This window comes from Dicentrarchus labrax, unplaced genomic scaffold (assembly GCF_905237075.1).
Source record: "Dicentrarchus labrax unplaced genomic scaffold, dlabrax2021, whole genome shotgun sequence".
Classification (NCBI taxonomy): domain Eukaryota; kingdom Metazoa; phylum Chordata; class Actinopteri; family Moronidae; genus Dicentrarchus; species Dicentrarchus labrax.
The window spans coordinates 19,332,715-19,352,446 of NW_026136702.1; the positions used below are offsets into that span (position 1 = coordinate 19,332,715).

The 19,732-nt window shown below is 37.6% G+C and overlaps 1 protein-coding gene across 2 annotated transcripts in view; it reads right to left on the reverse strand.

Annotated features, from left to right (window-relative positions):
• The window catches only part of LOC127374655 (contactin-associated protein-like 4), a 72,234-nt gene that overhangs the window by 39,333 nt on the left and 13,169 nt on the right, over positions 1–19,732 (reverse strand). For both annotated transcript variants that reach the window (XM_051420278.1, XM_051420271.1), the window contains exons 2-5: positions 15,606–15,716; positions 8,585–8,778; positions 4,156–4,303; positions 1,080–1,283 (exon numbers count right to left, since the gene is read on the reverse strand). In XM_051420278.1, the coding sequence (XP_051276238.1) occupies positions 1,080–1,283; positions 4,156–4,303; positions 8,585–8,778; positions 15,606–15,716 (657 nt within the window). The remainder of the gene's footprint in view (positions 1–1,079; positions 1,284–4,155; positions 4,304–8,584; positions 8,779–15,605; positions 15,717–19,732) is intronic.

Consider the following 19,732-nt stretch of genomic DNA (forward strand, 5'->3'; position numbering starts at 1 on the left):
TTAAGCAGATGACTTCAGGATGGATGGATATGAACTTAGTGCAGCTGAGCGTAGAAGCAGCATAAACTGTAGGACATGAGCTCAGCAGTTTAGATGCAACTGAAATAAAAAATAGTAAAGCAAGGTGACACACAAATCGAATGCCTGCGAGTGGAAATATCTCTCTAATGCTTGTCTAAGTAGGATTTCACCACCACGTAAATCAACGGCATAAAAAGAAAATAAATTACAAACAACAACCAAAAGAAGTTGAGCTCAGCCACAAATATGAGCACTCCAGCAATTTAGTATTGAACTCCCATAACGTCTGGGAACTCAAAAGAAACAGATTTAAAAAAGAGTGGTCAGCAGATAGTGACTTTTAGTATGTAGTATGGGTCAGGCTCCAAAAAACACTGGCTCCTAAGATTTTTTTTATTGCCATTGTCTTTTGTCCTTTCCGTTTGTAACACAGGTTCACTGTTAAAGCCAGGGCTTTGGAAAGCCCCCTCCAGAGCTAAAGAAGACATACAACTGTTTTCACAGTTAACTCATCTACGTTCACTATGGCCTATGACGAGTAAACTGAACTTCATGAGTAAAATCAGTGGACCACCCCTTTAATTCACAATACCAAAGCAATCACTATACATAAGTGGAGGCACTAGCTAGAAAATAGAAACTTTTCTCTTCATGTGATCAACAAACACCATGATATTGTCCACCAATACATTGGCTGGAAAACAATAAAGCAGCCAGCAAGGTTTGGCAAAACTTACTGAAATTGCTGAGCACATAACCGCAGACTAATCAGAGCAAAGCAATTCTTGATATGCATGTGATCACAAACAGTAGATGATTGTCTTGGTGACATAATCCTTTGCATCTCAGTGGAAACCAAACTATTAAAAAGGCAGTTTGTGGGAATAGGGGATATGGCTTCTAATACAACAGTTACAGATATTTGCATCATCTGGGAAGTTTTCTTTACACAGCAGCACAGCCAAATGGCTACAAGTAGACCTATCTGTTTTATATTTTGATGCAGTATGACTTTGAGCAATCATGACATTGTGTGCATGAGGATTTCAGAGTTGTACCTTGTCGGAGGAGGAGGAGAAGTTTTCCTTTCTTTAACTCTAGGGTGAGGCTGTGCTCACTCTGTCCTTCTGTGTAAAGCAGTATCCCAGAGTTCTTCAGGGTTTTAAATTTCAGAGAGATGCTCTCCCTGGTCATCTGCCTCGGCCTGGGACTCAACCAGTAGAGAAGGCTGCCACGACCATCAAAGCTCAGGACGTCTGAGTCTGAATAACAACAAACCCACACATTATTCAGATATCTTTTAACAATATTATTATAATCAAAGCAATCATTAAAGCTGCAGCTAGTAACTTGTATAATAATGTCTGAGAAAGATAGTTGATTGTTGAGTCTCATGGTCTCAGGTCCCAAAGCGTTGGCTCTGATTGGAACCTGAATTGTAATTACAATGAAAAAAGATGGAATCAGATTTAGTCAAAATAGAAATTATTAGCAGGATTACAATTTTAAAAAACATTTTTTATGCAAAAGATCTTGGTTTCCATTTTGGTTACATTGTTCTGTTTTCTTACAGAATACACGTACAATTACCAAAATACTGTTTATTGATAATTCTTTTCTCTTGTATTTATTAGCATATTTGGCATTGATAAAATAAAAATAAAAATAGAAAGATTAATGTGAGGTCAAAATTAATGCCAAAGGTCATGCAGGATGTTTCACCAAAGTTTAGATTCTCCTGTATCCTCGAAGAGCTGCCGAGCTGTTTCTCAAAACACATGTGTTTGTTTCTCTCCTCATCTTTTACTTTGTAAAGGAGTTGGCAGCATATTGTTCATATTAGAATCCAGCAAACTGATCTAACCATGAATCATTTCTCTGCATCTTCAACTCATGATAAACAGAAGTTCTGGATACCACTTTGCCAAAATGTTGATGAATTTGAATAAATTATAGTAGACAATAAGTTGGACTGATATATGCAAAGCCTTTTTTTGCCTTCACTGATCATCATAAACAATAGAGGGCTACCTCTCTATTACGTGTAAAAAAAAACATGAATGATGAATGCTAAAGCAGCAGAAAACCTTAATTCTATATCTTGATTTTTGGTGGTGGAACTACCCTTTCTTGCAAATCATGGGTTGTTCTTTTAACTTAACTGTGTGAAACTTAAACATCGGTGGTTTGAATGCTACAGTAGGCAAAGTGAGTGATGAAGCATAAACAAAATGTAGACACTACATGTTTTAGCTGTTGTTAGAATATGAGAAGCAGATTATAGACCAAGGAGCATCTGTCATGTCACTCTAAAGAAAATGATACACTAACATTGCCTGTCATGGTGCTGAGTGTTGCTGTGGTACAAATCTCACGCCCACAGTGTCGCTATCGAAGTATCAAATTAGAAATGTCAGGTAAGACGCATCAATTACTGCATCCAGCGCATTTTACTGTGGACAGTGATGCTGGAAACAGGACGAATACAACATTTTAATTATTCAAAAGTAAAAGCCTGGAAGTTTTTTTCCCTCTTTTTGGATGAAATGATTCTAATTTAAGACCATTTCTTCTCACTGAGAGCACACACAGCCACATTCTTCCAAAGATAATTCTTCCACCAGTGTTACACAAACATCGCATTTTGATAACAATTTTTTATGCATTGAGTCGTATTAGTCCCTCATGTTTTGATATCATGAACGTCATTTCTTTTTTGTTTTTTCTCATTTTTTATTACCTTTGTCCACAGAGTTGGACGGGGATTTTTTTTCTAACTGTATAGATGGATTTGCATTTAAGTCTGTAATGTTTGGGAGCAGGGAAGAAATTATTAACTATTCACACTGGCTTTACTTCTGCCTGCATTCACAACACAATGAAACTTTCTCTGCCAAACCAGACATTGGTAGTGGCCTTGTATTACTATATGGCCACAGCTGTTGTGTCCGCACAGCTCTGTTGCCACCTTCTCATTTGCTCTTCATCTTCAATTAATGTTATGTGTATATTGTCAACATACGATGTGTGTTACCATCCATCTTTATAGGCACATTTTATTATGCACATTAAACCCTAAAAAGTTTTTGCACTTGGATGTGAAGAGAAGTTTCTGAGGGAAAAAAATATGGGAAACCGATTTTTTGAATAAACAATGACATTGCGGTACATTCTTGTTATGTAAGCAAAGCACCAATGTCTCAACAAAGAAGAAAATAAAGAATAAAAAAGGAGGGGGTGTCAGCTAATCCAGTAGCATGCTTCTTGTCACCCTCCTCTCTTTTGTGTCAGCTGTAGCAGCTGATAAAAATAATAAAACACATGGGTAGATGAGAGAAGACAATTCATTGAAATAAAATACTATGAATGCCATTTTAGATTATGTAAATTATGTAATCCTGGTGGAGTTGAAACTATTTAACATAAAACAGAAATAGTCATTGTCGTGGCATATACAACGAAACTAAAAAAAAAAAAAAAAGACTAGAAAGTAAGAAGACATGCACAATCAGTCTGCCCCTGATGAAATTTAATTCCTTCCTAAAATTCCAGGCAATTCAAGACTTTAGGTGTTGAATTTTAAAAAGCTAAATTGGGTGCGCACAGAAAACACAATATCAATATCAGCCTAATATCAGCCCGACGTTTGGCATATGAGATGAAAAGGGGCGTCACCCACGACAATCAGTCTATCTTTTGTAGTAGTTTGTTTAATTTTTTTCTCTAGGACCTCCTTCCCAATGACATCATGCAGGTTATGTTAGACGGTTGGTCAGGGGACCTGTCATGTCTTTCGGCAAAGTCACAGCAACAATTTCTGACTCTATAATTGCCAAATTGGACATAGTGAACCAAAATATTGTGCTTTCTAAACCCAGAGGGAGAGATTTTTTCCCTTAAACTTGGTTCAGTTTTACAGGGTCATCCATAATGGCCACTCAAAAATGCTGACTGGTACTATACTATAACCGTGCTTAAAATTGGTTAGAATTTGCACAGAGAATAGAGAATCTTGTGTCCCATTCAACGATGTGAGACATTAAGGCATTAGTATTGGTGTAGGTGTCCACTCTGGTGTCATCTTTTCAGTTAATGCCTATAAGCAGTGGATTTAAAAAAATATCTCAAACTGACTGTAAGGACATCCATAGGTCTCCAGTCTGAGTCCAATCCGACCATTGGGATTCCAGTCCAGAGGGATCAGGCGGACATAACGAGCAATCACTGTATGTTGGAGCTTGTGCTGGACCACACTGTCTGCGTTACTGTTTCCTGGAAAGGCCTGGAAAAACACAAATCAACAGCAGCGAGTTAGCAAGGTTTCTGGCTTTCCATCCAGGCATCTGTCCATCTTTTGCTTGAGAAACTCCAGAGAGATAACTATGAAATTTCTCCCTCTCTCTTTATTGTAGTCAAGCTTACAACTAAATAAGTGAGCAAGTTCTTTCATCTTTTTATTGAAGCTTAAGATAAATCCCCAAGGCTTCAGTGATAAATGAAACGTTTCATTTTCCTTTTAATGAAGGGAATATTGTGGAGATAGGGCCACGTTCCTGGTGAATGGTTTCTCGATCAGGTAGAAAATTAGATTTGTGAGGCACGACTTGTAGTTTTATATGTTTTAGATGCTTTGGTAAACACTTAGTCCATGGAGAATAACATTTATTAACCTCTGTGATCCTAGCACACTCTTTCTTGACTTTTCTACCTTTAAACCTCAAGTTGAACTCGACCGTAAGCCCTTTTATCAACTTTTTTCCTAAACCATATACATATTCTCTACTTTTAGTCTGCTTGCCTTTCTCTGTTCAGGTAGTTCTGGTTCTTTTCACAATAGCAGGCGTGTTATATAAGTAAACAACATTTTGTTTGATTGTGCTCCACTCGGAATCTTTGTGACTCAGTGTCTGTTCTTCCTGAATTACCCTTGCTACTGATTTTGGTCTTTTTTTCTTTCTCTCTTGGCCCCTTGCAATTTCAGTGTTTCACTTAAAAACTTTTTCTGTATACCGGCTCTGAACACTTTATTCGTTTTGTAATTTATATGCAAATACTGTTAACTCAACCTACAACTAAACTGCCGATTTCCAGCAGTTAGGAAGTAAAGGGGCTGCAGGATGACTTAGTGAGTGGTGTCCTTCAAATGGAGAACATATACTCTGCTGAAATGTCCTTGAATAAACCACTGAATCCCTGCAGCTCCAGGCCGCTGGTCTGCAGCTGATCCTGACCTCCGACCTCCCTATGGAGGTGGACAAGATAAGATTTCTGAACTGAATTTCTGAACAGGATCAATACTTGTGATGTTAAAGTCTCTACCCGCTGTTGTGATTTTAAATGAAGCTGAAACTTAACACATGACATTTTATTTCCTTAGAATGAGAACTATCTTTACATAGATTGTGTCACTGAATCTGCATATTTGTATCACTTTGTGCTGCTGCACTACCTCTGAAATGTTGAATCTGAATAAATCTCATCATCTGGGAGTCTGTGTTACACTGATCTCACGACTTTGAACGGCTTAGCTTCTCCTAACCTCCACAAATGACTGTTTCCTGCTGATGGAGGCCTAGGAGAACAACACTTCATTTAGTTGAGGCATTGGCTTTTGAAATATGACCTGAGTAGAGGTAGAAAATCCTCCAAAGGGAGACTTTGATTACAGAGGGAGAGAAGGAAAGTAAAACAGAAGTCGCAGGTTGGAAGGAAAGTCAGAGTGCAAAGCAGGGAGAGAAAATCCGATGAAATGTAATTTGAGAGTAGAAGAGGGACGATGCCATAAAGTCACAAAGGCAATCACAGCAATACTTAACATGACTACATTTTAAATTAGATAGCCCCAGAATAGGAGAAATATATTTTTTACTCTCCCTACTAATAGACTAACTTACATGTATTATTGATGGATATTTTAACCTCCAAGAATCAGCTTGAGCAGCTAACTCTCAGGACTACACGGACTACAAGACAAGTACACAATTCAACAAAAATATACATAGGTCTAGTGTTTATAGACATTTTAATGTAGAAATGTTATATATTATTTTTTATATTTCAAATATTAAATATTTTTCATATTGTGAAAAAAATCTAGTTTTTATTTTCATAACTTATCTTCAGAACTGGCAGACATGAACTTCAAGTTTCAGTGTGACTGAACAGTTCAGTTTGATATTGTAAGTAATGTTCTCAAGTTCAGTTCACTTGACTTACAATTTGCATTTTTGAAACTCATGAAATAAGAATATGATTATTCAGCCTTAGTTCAGTTAATTCACATTTTCAGCAAAATGTTTAAGTTGAACCAACTTCAAATGATTAAAATGACAGTGCTGTTAAACAAAACCATTTTAAATTTGACAGAAAGCGTGTTCTTCAATCACTCAGACCGAGAAAAGAGGTTGTCAGTGCCTTTTACTCCTCATATCCATATCTCACTATTGGTACATAGAGCCCAATCAGCCCATATTTGCATTTCTGGATGATGCTCATGAACAGAATCTGCGTCTTCATGTGTCCTAGGGAAATCTTTGATGTACTTCCACTCCCTTTACCTCCATTAACATTTAAGGATGCCATATTCCCTGATTAGGAGAGTATAAATTCCCAACATAACCTGCTCTTTGACACCTTTGCAGTGGATGTGAACATAGAAAGAGAAGAGAAGATGAGAGAGGAGGAGAAAATTAGAGAACGAGAGAGCATCACTCAGCCTCACAACTCTGGCCTCTAAGCTTAAAAGAAAGAGCGATCCTGGAGGAATTGTGACTGATGAAGCAGCAGTCGACTCTGTTCCCCAAAAGCCATAATAAACTGGGCTGACTAATATATGGATTTAGAAGGACTTTTGAGACATGCAGCGGATTTATCCTGATTTATGCTGAGTGTGAAATCAACAAGCTTTTAAGCCATCAGAAGCCCTTTTCTGTTCTCTCTCTGAAGGAGTCTTAGCTTGACATTAGTTTTACCCTCGCTGTGAGAGTCTTACTTCTCATCAACTTTAAATTGAAGCTGTTTGCCACAGCATCACTGTAATAAGGAGATTTTCCTGTCTACACCAGGAGCTGCTACCGCCTCTACTATCTATGTGCAATATGGTTAACACAGCGAGTGAGAGATGCCCCAGGTGAAATTATTTTTAAAAGGAATTGTACAATTAAATGAGATGCTAATTCCTTTGGATTTGGTAAATTTGAATAAATTGGAGGGTTTTCTTTAAGACACAGCTTGGATTTTTGACCGGGCATTCCACACAGTGGCAGAGTTTGTCTGGAAAGCTAAGCGAACACTGATTTTTCAATTAATTGTGCTGCTCTAGTGCTGGGCTGGGCTGTGCCCGCCATCTTGTCATAGTTCATGGGGATTAGTAAACCAATCTGATAAACGTCCTTAATAAAAGGGGAAAGCTTATTGATGGCTGGTAATGAACAGTGAACTGTTGGGACTTTCATTGGAGATGTTTGAAAAGCTATCTGCTTTACTATATGCTAGATCTTTGTAGCTGTACAACTCTACACTTTGCAATAATACTGCTCAGTACTGTCTATTTAACAGTCTCATTTTAAACAGTTTTCATTTTGATATGCAGTATACATTTTTGCCATTTTGTAATTTTCAAGTAGACCTGCTTTAGACAAAAAAAAAACACTGACAAATAAATTTCAATATAGAGTAACTTTATGATGTCTTCAGTCACCTTTAAGGTGAGTAAATAGGTAAAGAAATAACAGGAATTGCAATTACAGTACCATTATAGAGGTACCATAAAACGTTTTCTTTTTTGAGCTGTAAACTCAATTATATGATTATACTGTGATGAAACATCACAGTACAATGCTGGTATTAAAAAATCTGCATTTAGTGGGTTAAAAATGGCTCATCACCCTTAGACCTCCTAAACCCAATGCTGAGATCGAGTCGAAACATTATCACTGTACCAATGTTGGTCTTTTTTTCGTGACAAAAATTAGATGTGTCTGTAAAAACTAATTTTATCCTGCACACTAGCACACATTTATTTTGAAGAAGATGAACTACATGCTGCTTCAGGGGCTTTTTTACTGTATGTTTCTTTGTTTTTTGCCTGTAAATTGTAAAAATTTAACAAACACATTAATCAACACCTTGTTGACTGAGGATGAACATCAGCACATAACATCAGTTATCAGCAAATTACATGCAGAATTATTCATGTCAACATTTAAAGGACCATTATTGTTGTAATAGCACCATTCTCTCCATTTTGAAATGTCACAGCAGGAAACAGGTGTAAATAATACAATGAATGAACTTTTTGCTGCTTCAGTTCAGGGTCCTGGTATTGTACATCATTGTCACGCTGTCAGGGCTCACTGCAACAGAGTCATTGTTAATGTTAACACCTGAGCTTCTAGTGTGACACATCTGCTGTGAAAAATACTTTTTATCTGTACTGGTTCTGTTTTGACTATATAGTTGCAGACTCACTTCCCTCCTATCACTGATAAATAAATTCAACTCCTGTTTATTTTTTTACATAACACATACAGCTGTTGGTATAGTTTTATTACAGGTCACTCACCCCTATACTATCTTCCTGGCGATACTGTTTCCAGTTGTGTCCTGTGTCGCTGAACATCAGGAGGTAGGCCGTCAGCCAATCAGAGCTCCCATAGCGGCCTTGCGTAGCAACGGCAGTGATTTGTGTCCGCTCCCCCAGGTCAACCTCCAACCACTGATACCTGTCTGAACTCGAAGGAGACCACCCTCCAGCTCCTGGAAGAGAGAGAAATACCATTTTATCATCCAAAGAATAAACTTCTGACTTTTCTCAACTTAAAAAACATATTTGGTTGATTTAGAATTCAGAATCAACACTGATGACATTCATTTTAGGACATTTTCTCAAGAACGTTTAGTTAAGTGTAAGGGAAAATCAAAGGGTAATAAAATTAATTAAAACATATCAACCAAGGAAAGATCTACACTGCATTAACAAGAAGAAAAAAGTTTAAACTTGTTTCTTAAAAGAAGACAAATCTTACTAAACTTATTTTATCAAACACAAAGATTAAAAATATTTAAAAGCCCTGAGCACAAATGCTTTATCAACTCATTTCTTTGAAGTTTAATTTGGAACAGTCAAAGAGTTTAATCCGCAGCTTAAGGACTGTTCGGTGCATATTACAAGCTGCAGCTGAGCCATTTATGGTCAACACCGCGAGCCTTATACAGTATTAAAGCGGCCAGTTTATAGCAGACCTTCATATAATACCAGGGCAAAGGACCAAAAGATGAAGACACATTAAATAATTCAAATGCCAAGAGGTGTGTGTGTTCATGTGCACAAGTAAAAGTGCTGAGTCATACCAAAGTGACATTTTGCTTCCAGAACATCATATGGACAGATTTCACACAAGCATTAGTACTTCTACTTTTGTGAGGACCCTCAAGACACAATGCATTTCTGAGACCCTAAGCCCTTTCCCTCAGGTAGATCAAATTCAAAATTGACCCCTTTACCTGGCCTCTTTTACTGTTTGCTGTCCCTTACTTCAACCATGACTTGGGGACCCCTAATGGGGCTGCTTGTATGAAGGAACGCTTTTACCGGTGAGTCCCCATTTTGCTTGTGTCATGCATTAGGACACACATGCATGCACAGTGTAGTATTAAGGGTGTACAATTCACATCCTGGCTTTGGTTACACACTATTTTTGGCAGACATGGAAACAAGGAAACATTTGAAATATTTGTTTAAAAAAAAAGAAAGGAAATGCACCCTCAGGTTATTTTAGTAAAAATCACTGAATGTGAAAATACATTTTGTTATTTACAAGAGACCTCCACAGGGAATGTTTAACAATCTCCTTTTTTGAAGATTCAGCATCTTCTGAGTATCTTATACTCTTATTTAAACCAATGGTGTACCCATCATTAGCCATTCTCCCTTTGTTAACCATTTCTACTTGAATACCTAACACCTACCATCTTATCCCTGGAGTTCCTCACCTCCACCATTTCATCCAGTGTGTGTAACATTAGGGCTGCCATAATCACCTTAAAACACTTATGTATTGTTATAATACCAATAAATCAAAAACAGCCCATAATTTACAAGGAACAAAGATATGTTTTTAGTATAAAAGACTTAAAAGTGACTACATTTCCTTTCATAGTGAGTGCTTGAGACTGTATAACTGTATTGATGTCTGTAACAAAGGAGATAACTTTTGAGTCTGGGCTCTCTGAAAATTGAGCCACTGGCATCAGTAATGTTAGAGGTTGAGCGAGAGCCTTGAGGAAAAATGACTTTTATTGGAGCAAGAAGTTTCCTCCAAGAAGCCCATTAGAGGAATCAGACCCCGATTTCAAGTGGAAAAATGCACTACACACTACAAAACGACTTTTGCATAGATGTTTTCTTTTTTACTTCCTTTCAGACAGCCAATGGTTTTTGAAGCCAGCATGTCATACTTATTAAAGGAGTCACTTCTCCTCCCAAGGCAGATATTGCAGTTTGGTTCCCAACTTGGATGACTTACAACAGCACTGACAGAGATTAGTGTTCTGAACCCAATATCAAGACTGTATCCAAGTATCTGTCTGCCCAGAATCAAATGTGATGAAATGCCCTCATAACATTTTGAACAGTTAGAAACTGGTAGTTCAGATGTCTTGGATACAATGTCTGGATATGAACTGTTGCAGGAGAGACAGACAAAGCCATAAGTATCATGGTCAAGCTGACAGCTTCGCCACAAGCAACAGATGACTAACAAAATGTCCCTTTGGCAATAAATAATGCATTATTATTCTGACAGACAGACAGGAAGAGAGACAGATTGAAACAGTGAGGAGGGATGACAAAAGGCAGACAGAGCCTTGTAGTATCACAGTATAAACTGTACAGGGAAAATAAATGGAGCTGGATTCCCTGTGTATAACACCATTTAAATTATATTTTATACTAGTTCTTAAGAAATATCCTTTTGTGAACAGTTAATTTTACTTTCTCTTTAGACTTGACTTGACAAAACAAAAAAAGACCTTCAACTCAACTTTAGGTTTAATACTAATAATTTGGACTTGAGCCTTCTGACTTGAAAATACTTGAGACCTTCCCTCAAGCACAATGATTATAAAGCAGGCTATGTTATCTAAAAGTGCCATGAATCAATTCATATTGATTAAGTAAGTGAGTAACTTCATTCTATAACCTATCCATTGTTTTGTTTTTCTACATGTATCTTTTTATTTCATGTAGACATAACAACATACAATACAGAAAATGTCATTGTTGACATTGTTACAGTATGAGAAACATCCAAAATTCACTCCATTGTGGTACTGGTTAATAGTGCTATGCCAGCACTACTTTCTTTTATAATTAAGTTCAGTCGCACATACAAATTTAATAAAATATCACTCTGTTGTTACAATGGCATTGAATTTGGTTTAGAGTGCATTACGTCTTGTTTAGGACTTGAAACTCGAAGTTCAGGACTTGGGACTTGAGTGCAAAGACTTGAGGCTTACTTGTGACTTGGTCCCACCTCTGTTATTTACTTCATAGGCATTTGTAGTCCATGTTTAATTAATTAATAATTCATAATAATAACTAATGTCTTCTGAAAAGCCTGTAGTTTGCACCGAACTACAAGAATTTGAACGTTGTTTGGCCATGTATTGAATGACAGCTGTCAAGGGCACAATTATATAATTTTGTTCTCAAATTACACTGTATAGGTTTTTGTGGTAAAACAAGACAAACAAGACTGGTGCAGATTATGAGTTGCTGTCAGCCAACTCTCAGTATCCTGGGCTGAGATCTGTGCCACAGCCTCTTTAAAAATCAATACGTTGGGGAATTTATGATTCAAATGATTTACTTGTAATGCTGTAAAAATAGCCCATCAATTGTTTAAATACTGCTTTCACAATGGAAAAAAAACATGCATCTTGTATTTCATGAGCTTTTAATGAATAATCAGTGATTAATCAAGGACCAGTGAAATTTGAGTACAGTTTGAACAATGCTCTTTCATGGGTTAATGCACAGGTTAATAGTGAAACAAGAGTACAACAGAGTGTTTGGAGGAAGCAAAAATAGCTCAGTGTTCCTCTTAAACAGAGCTGTGTGGTGCATCTAAGAGTCTCTGCTCATTTTGCTGGTAAATTAACTTCAAATGAGGCGGCCCCTCAGAGAATGACTATAGAGGATGAGGAGCGCTAGCAGCCGCAGGAGGAGATGAAAACGAGCAGGAGTTTTTAATCTATAAAGTGATTTCTACGGTGAACAGTTGCATTAAGGCAGTTTTTATTTTCGCATCTGAGGTGTTGCTTTCGAAACTGAATTAGACTTATTGATCAATCTAATTTGAGTACTGAAATCTAATTCAATTCAAATCTCAGGCTGAGAATGAATAAGGCATTGTAACCTGCGAGTTGTTATTGTTAGCAAGAACTCATTGACAAGGAATTACAAGAGCTAATGAGCTAAACCCTCACCAATAAGAAAGAGATTGCAAGATATTGTACTGAGTAACACTCAAAGCTCTGTAGTTGCTCTCAAAGCCCATGACATCTCCGAAAGGTTGGTGGTTTCACTGGCTTCATAGCACATTTACCATCTATAGCACCAATCAGATGCATCCTCAAGAGACTGCATGTACACAGTGGCATGATTAAATAATGTTAAATTGATGCTCAAGTATTTCATGTTTTTTTCATTTACCAGCATCTTTATTTTATTTGCCATAAAAAAATGTAGAAAAAAACAGAACAGATCTTTACTGTCCTTTCTGTCAGTTCTATTTTCATTTCTTCTTCATCTCTTTTAGCATCGCTATTTTTCAGCTCCTGTGCAGATAAATAAGTTATGTTTTGCCATTCAGATGCGTCAGATCATCCTTTAGAAGTATCTAATCCTCCTTAACGCAGATCAAACTCAGATTAGTAAACAGACAGAGCGGGTTTACTGAAGTGAAGGAACACAGCAGGTGTGTTTGCTCACAGCTTTTGCCATCAAACACACCAAGGAAACAGCAACCTGCAGGATGTACTTCCTGCAGTCTCCCAGGTGGTGAAAATCATTCAGATCCTCTGTTGTGCCGACGACAAAGACATCACAGCCCTTCCATTCAATTCTTGTCTCTGGTACCAGCCAAGTCTAAGGTGCCTAAGTATAATCACATAGGCCTACGTTTTTATTTGAACTTTCCTGTCAATTCTTTTGGTGACAAGTCAACCTTTTGCAAAGTGTGTGATGCACATATCACCTGCAACTAATGTACCTAAAACACAAGAGAAAGGAGACAGTAACCACTGTATCTGTATGTATGTTTGTCATTCACCCGGAGGTGTGAATCCAACTGAGACTTTCTTTGATGTTGTGTCCAGCAGGGAAGTGAATCAGGAGATGAGCAGGGCTGCTGCAACACATCGGAACAGAAACAGGATGGGAGCCTCCTTTTACAGTTTATTTTATCTGCACAACTGACTAAAACACTGGGGTAAAAAAAAATAAAAAATGCAAGAAGACAAGAACGAAGCGATAAGTTATTGATGTTAAACTGATAAATTTTATATGTGAATACAGGGGAGTATGGCTGAGGAAGAGATGGGATCAATGAAAGATTACACTGGCCTAGCTGACATGTCACAGGCCTGTAACAGTAACATCCTGTCCCTTGATGGACATTCAAATATGATAATGTCACACTTACTTTACTTTAGGACACCTTACCTTCAGTATATTCTCTTTTAACACAGTTTGCGATGTCATCATCCTCGGTTTAAAAATGTAAAGATCTGGTTGAAGCTACCTCAGAGGTGTGTGTGAGGGCAGTGCATGTGCACAACTCCAAACTGCACTAGTGAAGAGTCTAATGGAAGGCTGTAGTAGCTTTGGATGCACATGTCCAGCTTGACTCAAAAAGGTCAAGCTGGAAAAAAATGACAATTTCTAAACGTGCAAATCCATCTCAAGCTACGCACTCGTGTCCAAACCACTGAGGTTTAGACCAGTTAGTGTCCTTTGAGGGACTACTGGCAGCTATGGCATAAGCTGTGATGTGGTTTAACGCTGGATGTGCGTGACGACGCGTGTGATAAGCGACTGCTCGAAAACTACAATGGCAGCTTCTAAAGATGTTTTCGTAGATGCTGATAATATTTTTCATTGAAAGAAGCAAAGAACTGTACTGAAGGTTTTTCTCAATGGAAACATTTTTATATATGGTTTGTTGATCTGATTGTTTGAAGTTTGCGTGTGATAAATGGTAATAAATGGTAATAACACATTATGTACATAATACCGTGTTATTACATAATGTGCTGTTACAGCGACTTCCCAGATGGTTTTGATGGTAAAAAACCATCTACTGCAATCAGGTTACCATTTATGGTTTACCATGGGCTGCAGAAATAAAACACTCAAGGGTTCATTGACAGTAGACACTGTTGCATACGCTAACTGTACTAGCTGCTGCCACTTGCTAGTTAGTGCTCCTATTGGGACAGGGGGAGTTATTAGCGTAGGAGTGGGGTACCCAGCAGGGAATACTGCTAAGGAGCGGTGCCAGAATGAGTGACAGAACCAGAGAGGAGCAGACAAACAGAGGCGAGCTGATTTACAGCAGCTATGAACAGGATTATGAGTCTGTGGGGAAAACACAGCGGGTTCAGACAGTGACAGGAGAGGCATCAAACGGATGAAGAGGAGCAGGTTTGTAGTGAGTTAATTTGTAAGTAACTAATAACATAATACATCCTCCATCATATTGATAAGTCCTCCAGTATTTGTTTTTGTGAAGTTGGAAGTTATTTATTCCGTGTTTTGAATGAGACTTGTGTGATGATTGTGTTGAAATAAACTTTTTCTGTTAACGTTCAACAAGTGGCTGTTAAAATCTACATATTTAAATAATTACATTAATGTTGACTATTTATTTAACGACTACTAGTCGACTAGGAGAATCTTTAGTTAGGGGCACCCCTAGATCTAACTGTGTTGGCCCAGTAATAAAAGTATCAGGTAACAATGCCGTCCAAAGTTCATTTCTTTCTATGTGGAAAGGGATGTATATTCGTCGTAAATTGACCCACCTCCTTCTTATCCCGGCTATTTCCAGATGATCTTCACTGTGAATGATTTATGTGCAGAGTTTGACTCTAGAAGGATGTTTTCACTTCATCCACTGAAGGTGGAAAGTTTCTCTGTGCTCATTGACAATCTCATTTTAAGGGACGGGGCCTACAAGAATGATTTTTGACATATAGACAAATAGTTTGAAAGTGAACCCTGGTCCAGTATGCAACTTCTACAAGTGTGATGTAGAAACTCGAAGCCACCAGTGCACATCCACTGAGAATGGACTGAATGAGATCTTGTGTCCTGCAGGAAAACTTTAGAAATGAAAAAATTGCATATTCATAGATTCTGTCATTTTTAATGAGGTAGAAGAAGTAAATTAAGGATTTTAATGTGGAAATTATACTTTTTTGTGGAACACATCCGACACACAATATTATTACAGGGAGACATATATATTAATATATGTCTAGAGGGGACCTTTAACCAAAAAGCATTACAGACTCACCTTCTCTCCGGTTCAGCTTGGCAAAGCCTGGCCCATGGCTGCCAGACAACTGGGAGGAGCTTCTGAAGGACGATGGCAGTAGATTGGATACCAGCGGACTGTGACACACTTCTGTGAACCACAGAACAGAAACAACAGACAATTTAAAATCACAACATAATTAACAGAAAACAAGTTACCCCTGGCCACGCACCGTTGTGGTCCTTCCTTCCATCTTCAGTCGTCTAACAGTAAGAATACCCTCTTGGATTTCAGTGCTGAAAATGTCAATATCTAAGATTTATGGAGCCTTATCCTCAATTATGAGGCCTTGCTTCAGCCTTGTGTAAACAGCTTTTTGACTATAATGAGACCCTGCTCGATAAAAAAAATGCATTGTGTCCTAACTGCCTGACAGATCACACACATTAGACAAACTGGCCACTGAGTGGATCAGTGATGATAGAGCAGGCTTGTACCCTGTACACTCTGATGGTCACAGATTTTGATACTGCATGTAACACAATACACATTAGCATTTTTTTTATCTGACTGACAGACATAAGCTTTATTCCTGATACCTGACAGTACATTATAACATATTTAGTTTGTTTTCTTTTGCTTTGTAAAGTTAGTTTGCATTACATTTAAAATTTTGGTGAACAAGAGAAGTACTTGTTGAAACAAGTTTGATGGTCAGTTCATACTTGTAGGCTACACATACATTAATACACTTAATTCATGTTTGATTCAATTAATTAAATTAGTAAAATGTTTTGAATACACCAGTCTGAAAATTTAAATGACCTGGAGGAGCCTTCTGTTGAATCCCCCTTCTGCTAATGGATGTTTCCTCTGTCGCTCAGAGCCAAATATCTCAGAGAGCTGAGATATCTCTTGGTGAGATTATATTAATGAAGGATCTTGAGCTGTCTTTACTTTGTTTAGTTGAGATTTAATCAGACTTGGCCTCGCTGCTTTCATATTGGATTTCTGCCCATTAAAGGAACTTACACAGAGAGTTTGACTTTGGTCTCTCTTTCATGGGACTTTGGTTTCATCTCACTTTTGTTAATTGTTGTCTGTTGTTTGCACAATGCTACATTGCTACAGAAAATTAGCCATGCACCCTAACATTAAGATTATCACGAGTTAAAAAAGTATTCACTGAAAATGAAAACCTAACCATTCACATATACAGGACTTAAAAATTAAAAATTCTTGTTAACAATCTGTTGTGAATATTTTATGGTATTTAAAAGTTTACATGACACCCTCATGAATTATTTTGACAGTGAAAAAATAAAAGACAATGCTATAAAAACACACAAAAATACTGAGACTGAAATGTGCAACAATGCTTATACATTTGCAGTTCTGAGTCTGTAGCGTTGTATTTAATATGTTAATACCCCACTCTGAAAGCTCCATGTCAACATCTGTGCACTTCATCCCCAAATAAAAAAAACTGTTGGCAGTTGGTTCAGAGGAACAACTGTGGATACTAAAGAGAATATTTGATTATAAAATGCCAAGCCGATACTTGAAAGATTTTCTTTAGCTGTGTGCAGAAAATTAAAGTTGGTGAATGCAGAAAAACATCTTTTAAAGTTTGAGTTTTAGGTGTGTGCTAGATTTAGGTTGATCATTTAACAACCTCTGTACCTGTGACAGCTGTTGGTTTTCAATCTGTCTTTGGGATTCCACATTTTTTCCCATGTGCCAAGGTGCCATCTTATACATATTTACCAGCCTCTTAACCTCCAGGTTTTTATTCATCTCCATGCCTTTGCATTCTTTGGTTGTGAAAATGAGGTGTAGACACTAAATGCAAGATCACGTATAGTAAGGATCCATGAGCTGGGAAAAGTTTGAACTTAACACCATCTCTTCCTGTAAACATGACAAACTTGGGGCGCCTGGATGGCTCACCTGGTGGATCTGGCGCCCCATGTACCAGGGCTGAGTCCATGCTGCAGCGGTCCAAGGTTTGGATCTGACCTGCAGCCCTTTGCTGCGTGCCACCCTCTGTCCCCCTTTCCGTTCTCTCTTCAGCTGTACTATTGAATGAAGGCAATAAAAGCCCCCCCAAAATACATTCCAGAGAATTACAGAATTGGTTATTGTTAAAAAAAACCAACATATTTTACTTCTGAATTTTTACAATTTTACTCATCTTTGCCTGTAGCAGTAAGATCCAAAGGGCAAATTTGTTTTGTCATAACTGACTCAAAGGCCCATGGCAAATAAAGAGAGAGACACCAATAATGCACCTAAATTAACACATTTATTTACAAAAATATAAAATAAATTGTATAAATATGTCAGTGACTGGATGAGTGGGAAATATGTGCACTTAGTGATGAAAAATAGCAGGCCTTAACAAAGCACACAGACTAAAGTGCAGCTTTTATTGTGACTGGGAACATTGGGCCCAGGTGCTCCCAGTCAGCCCAATGGGAATGGCCCTACTAACCAATTTTGTGTTTTATCTGTGCCTTGCATATAAAAACAGAGCAATTTTCTGCATTGAATGGTTATATTAACAACAAAAAGATAACCTCTATAGCCCAACACTGAGTACAGCCAACACCCCCATGACTGACCTCATTTTTCTCCTTCAGTGGTTAAAGTTGCTTCAATAATTAATACAACAAACGTGCAAGTTATTTCACAAGAAGAGAAAATGGTCTTTATCATTGTAACAGCCATAAATTATATTTTGACCTAGCAATAATTTTAGAACCTGAAGGGCAAGACCTCCCTCTTGCCCAGTGGTTGAAAGACACAGAGGAGATTGTAGGAGAACATTTCAAAAGTAGTGGAATTATTGCAGTTCATGTGGGAGATGCTGAGGACCTACAAAACTAATTTTCTTTACTTGAGTTTGGGTCACTGACTGAAACCAGTGGAGCACAAAGTCACACATTAGCAGGAAGTGGAAAAAAACTGTTGAGTACAAGTTGGACTCCCAACTGCAAAACAAGGAACCTGAATGTAGTGAATAAATCCTGTGAAACGTTAAAATAATAGATCTCTCTGCCTTACCCTAGAGGCTTTAGGCTTTATAGAGGTCTTCCTTTCAGGGTCTCAATCCTAAATGTTGCAAATGAGAAGTTATTATTAATTATTAACTATTTTAATATGAAGTTGTATATTTGAGTCACTCCTAATGGTTAACAGAGATCTGGCATTTGCAAACTCAATTAATTTAGTGATCAGAGTAAGACAGTTATTTTTCCATTAGCCAGGTTTAAAAAACAGGTTTTTGTATGTTGAGAGTTCACCTGTCCTTGCTTCGTATGTGTATTATGCTCTATCGAGCATTTCCCATTTATAATCAAGACTGGATGAGGGGGGTTGTAAACTCATTGGTACAATGTCACAATGAATCTTTAAAGGTGAATTTGTATGTGACACTGATCCTTGCATTTCCAAAATGTTTAGTTTGTCATCTGTCAGCTCTGGCTTGAACTAACATGACACTTATTGTAGAAACTGCAGGTAGCAATTATAACGCTAACTGGCTACATGAAATTAGCAGGACATTTCCTGCAGTTTGACTGCTGCACAAGTTAAGAGCACAGACACACTCACTTTGGTTATTATTGTATTTGTGACATTAGCATGTATCCAAATCCTGCAGTTTGTTCAAAACAAAACAGGATATAACAGTATAGTCATATTAGAGATGGCTACATGTATATGGACAAAGCTTCACTCATAATAAATTATAGTACAATACAGGATTTAATTAAGTATTATTGATCAGTCACATTTCAACATAAACTCATAAATCTCAACACAAAATTGCACAATATTAAAAGTGTAATAATGTGATCGATTTTTCAACCAAAGTCATCAGTCTGCACCTCTATCAGCTATGATGAAGTCACACACTGAAACTCGGAAACATGTCAAACTGATCACCAGTGTTTTGATCACAAAGTCTGTGAAACGTTTGTACTCTCCACTTGACAGCCTTAAACACAGTAACAGCGTGAGCTGTCTTACCTTAAAACAGGAATTTCTTCCTGCAGTTTCAGTGCAGAAACATCCAGTGCTTTATTAAATCAGGGTTCTGACCAGATCACTGGAGCTTATCACTAATTCTGCACTCTGAGCTAACCAAGGGGTTTCCTTCTTGG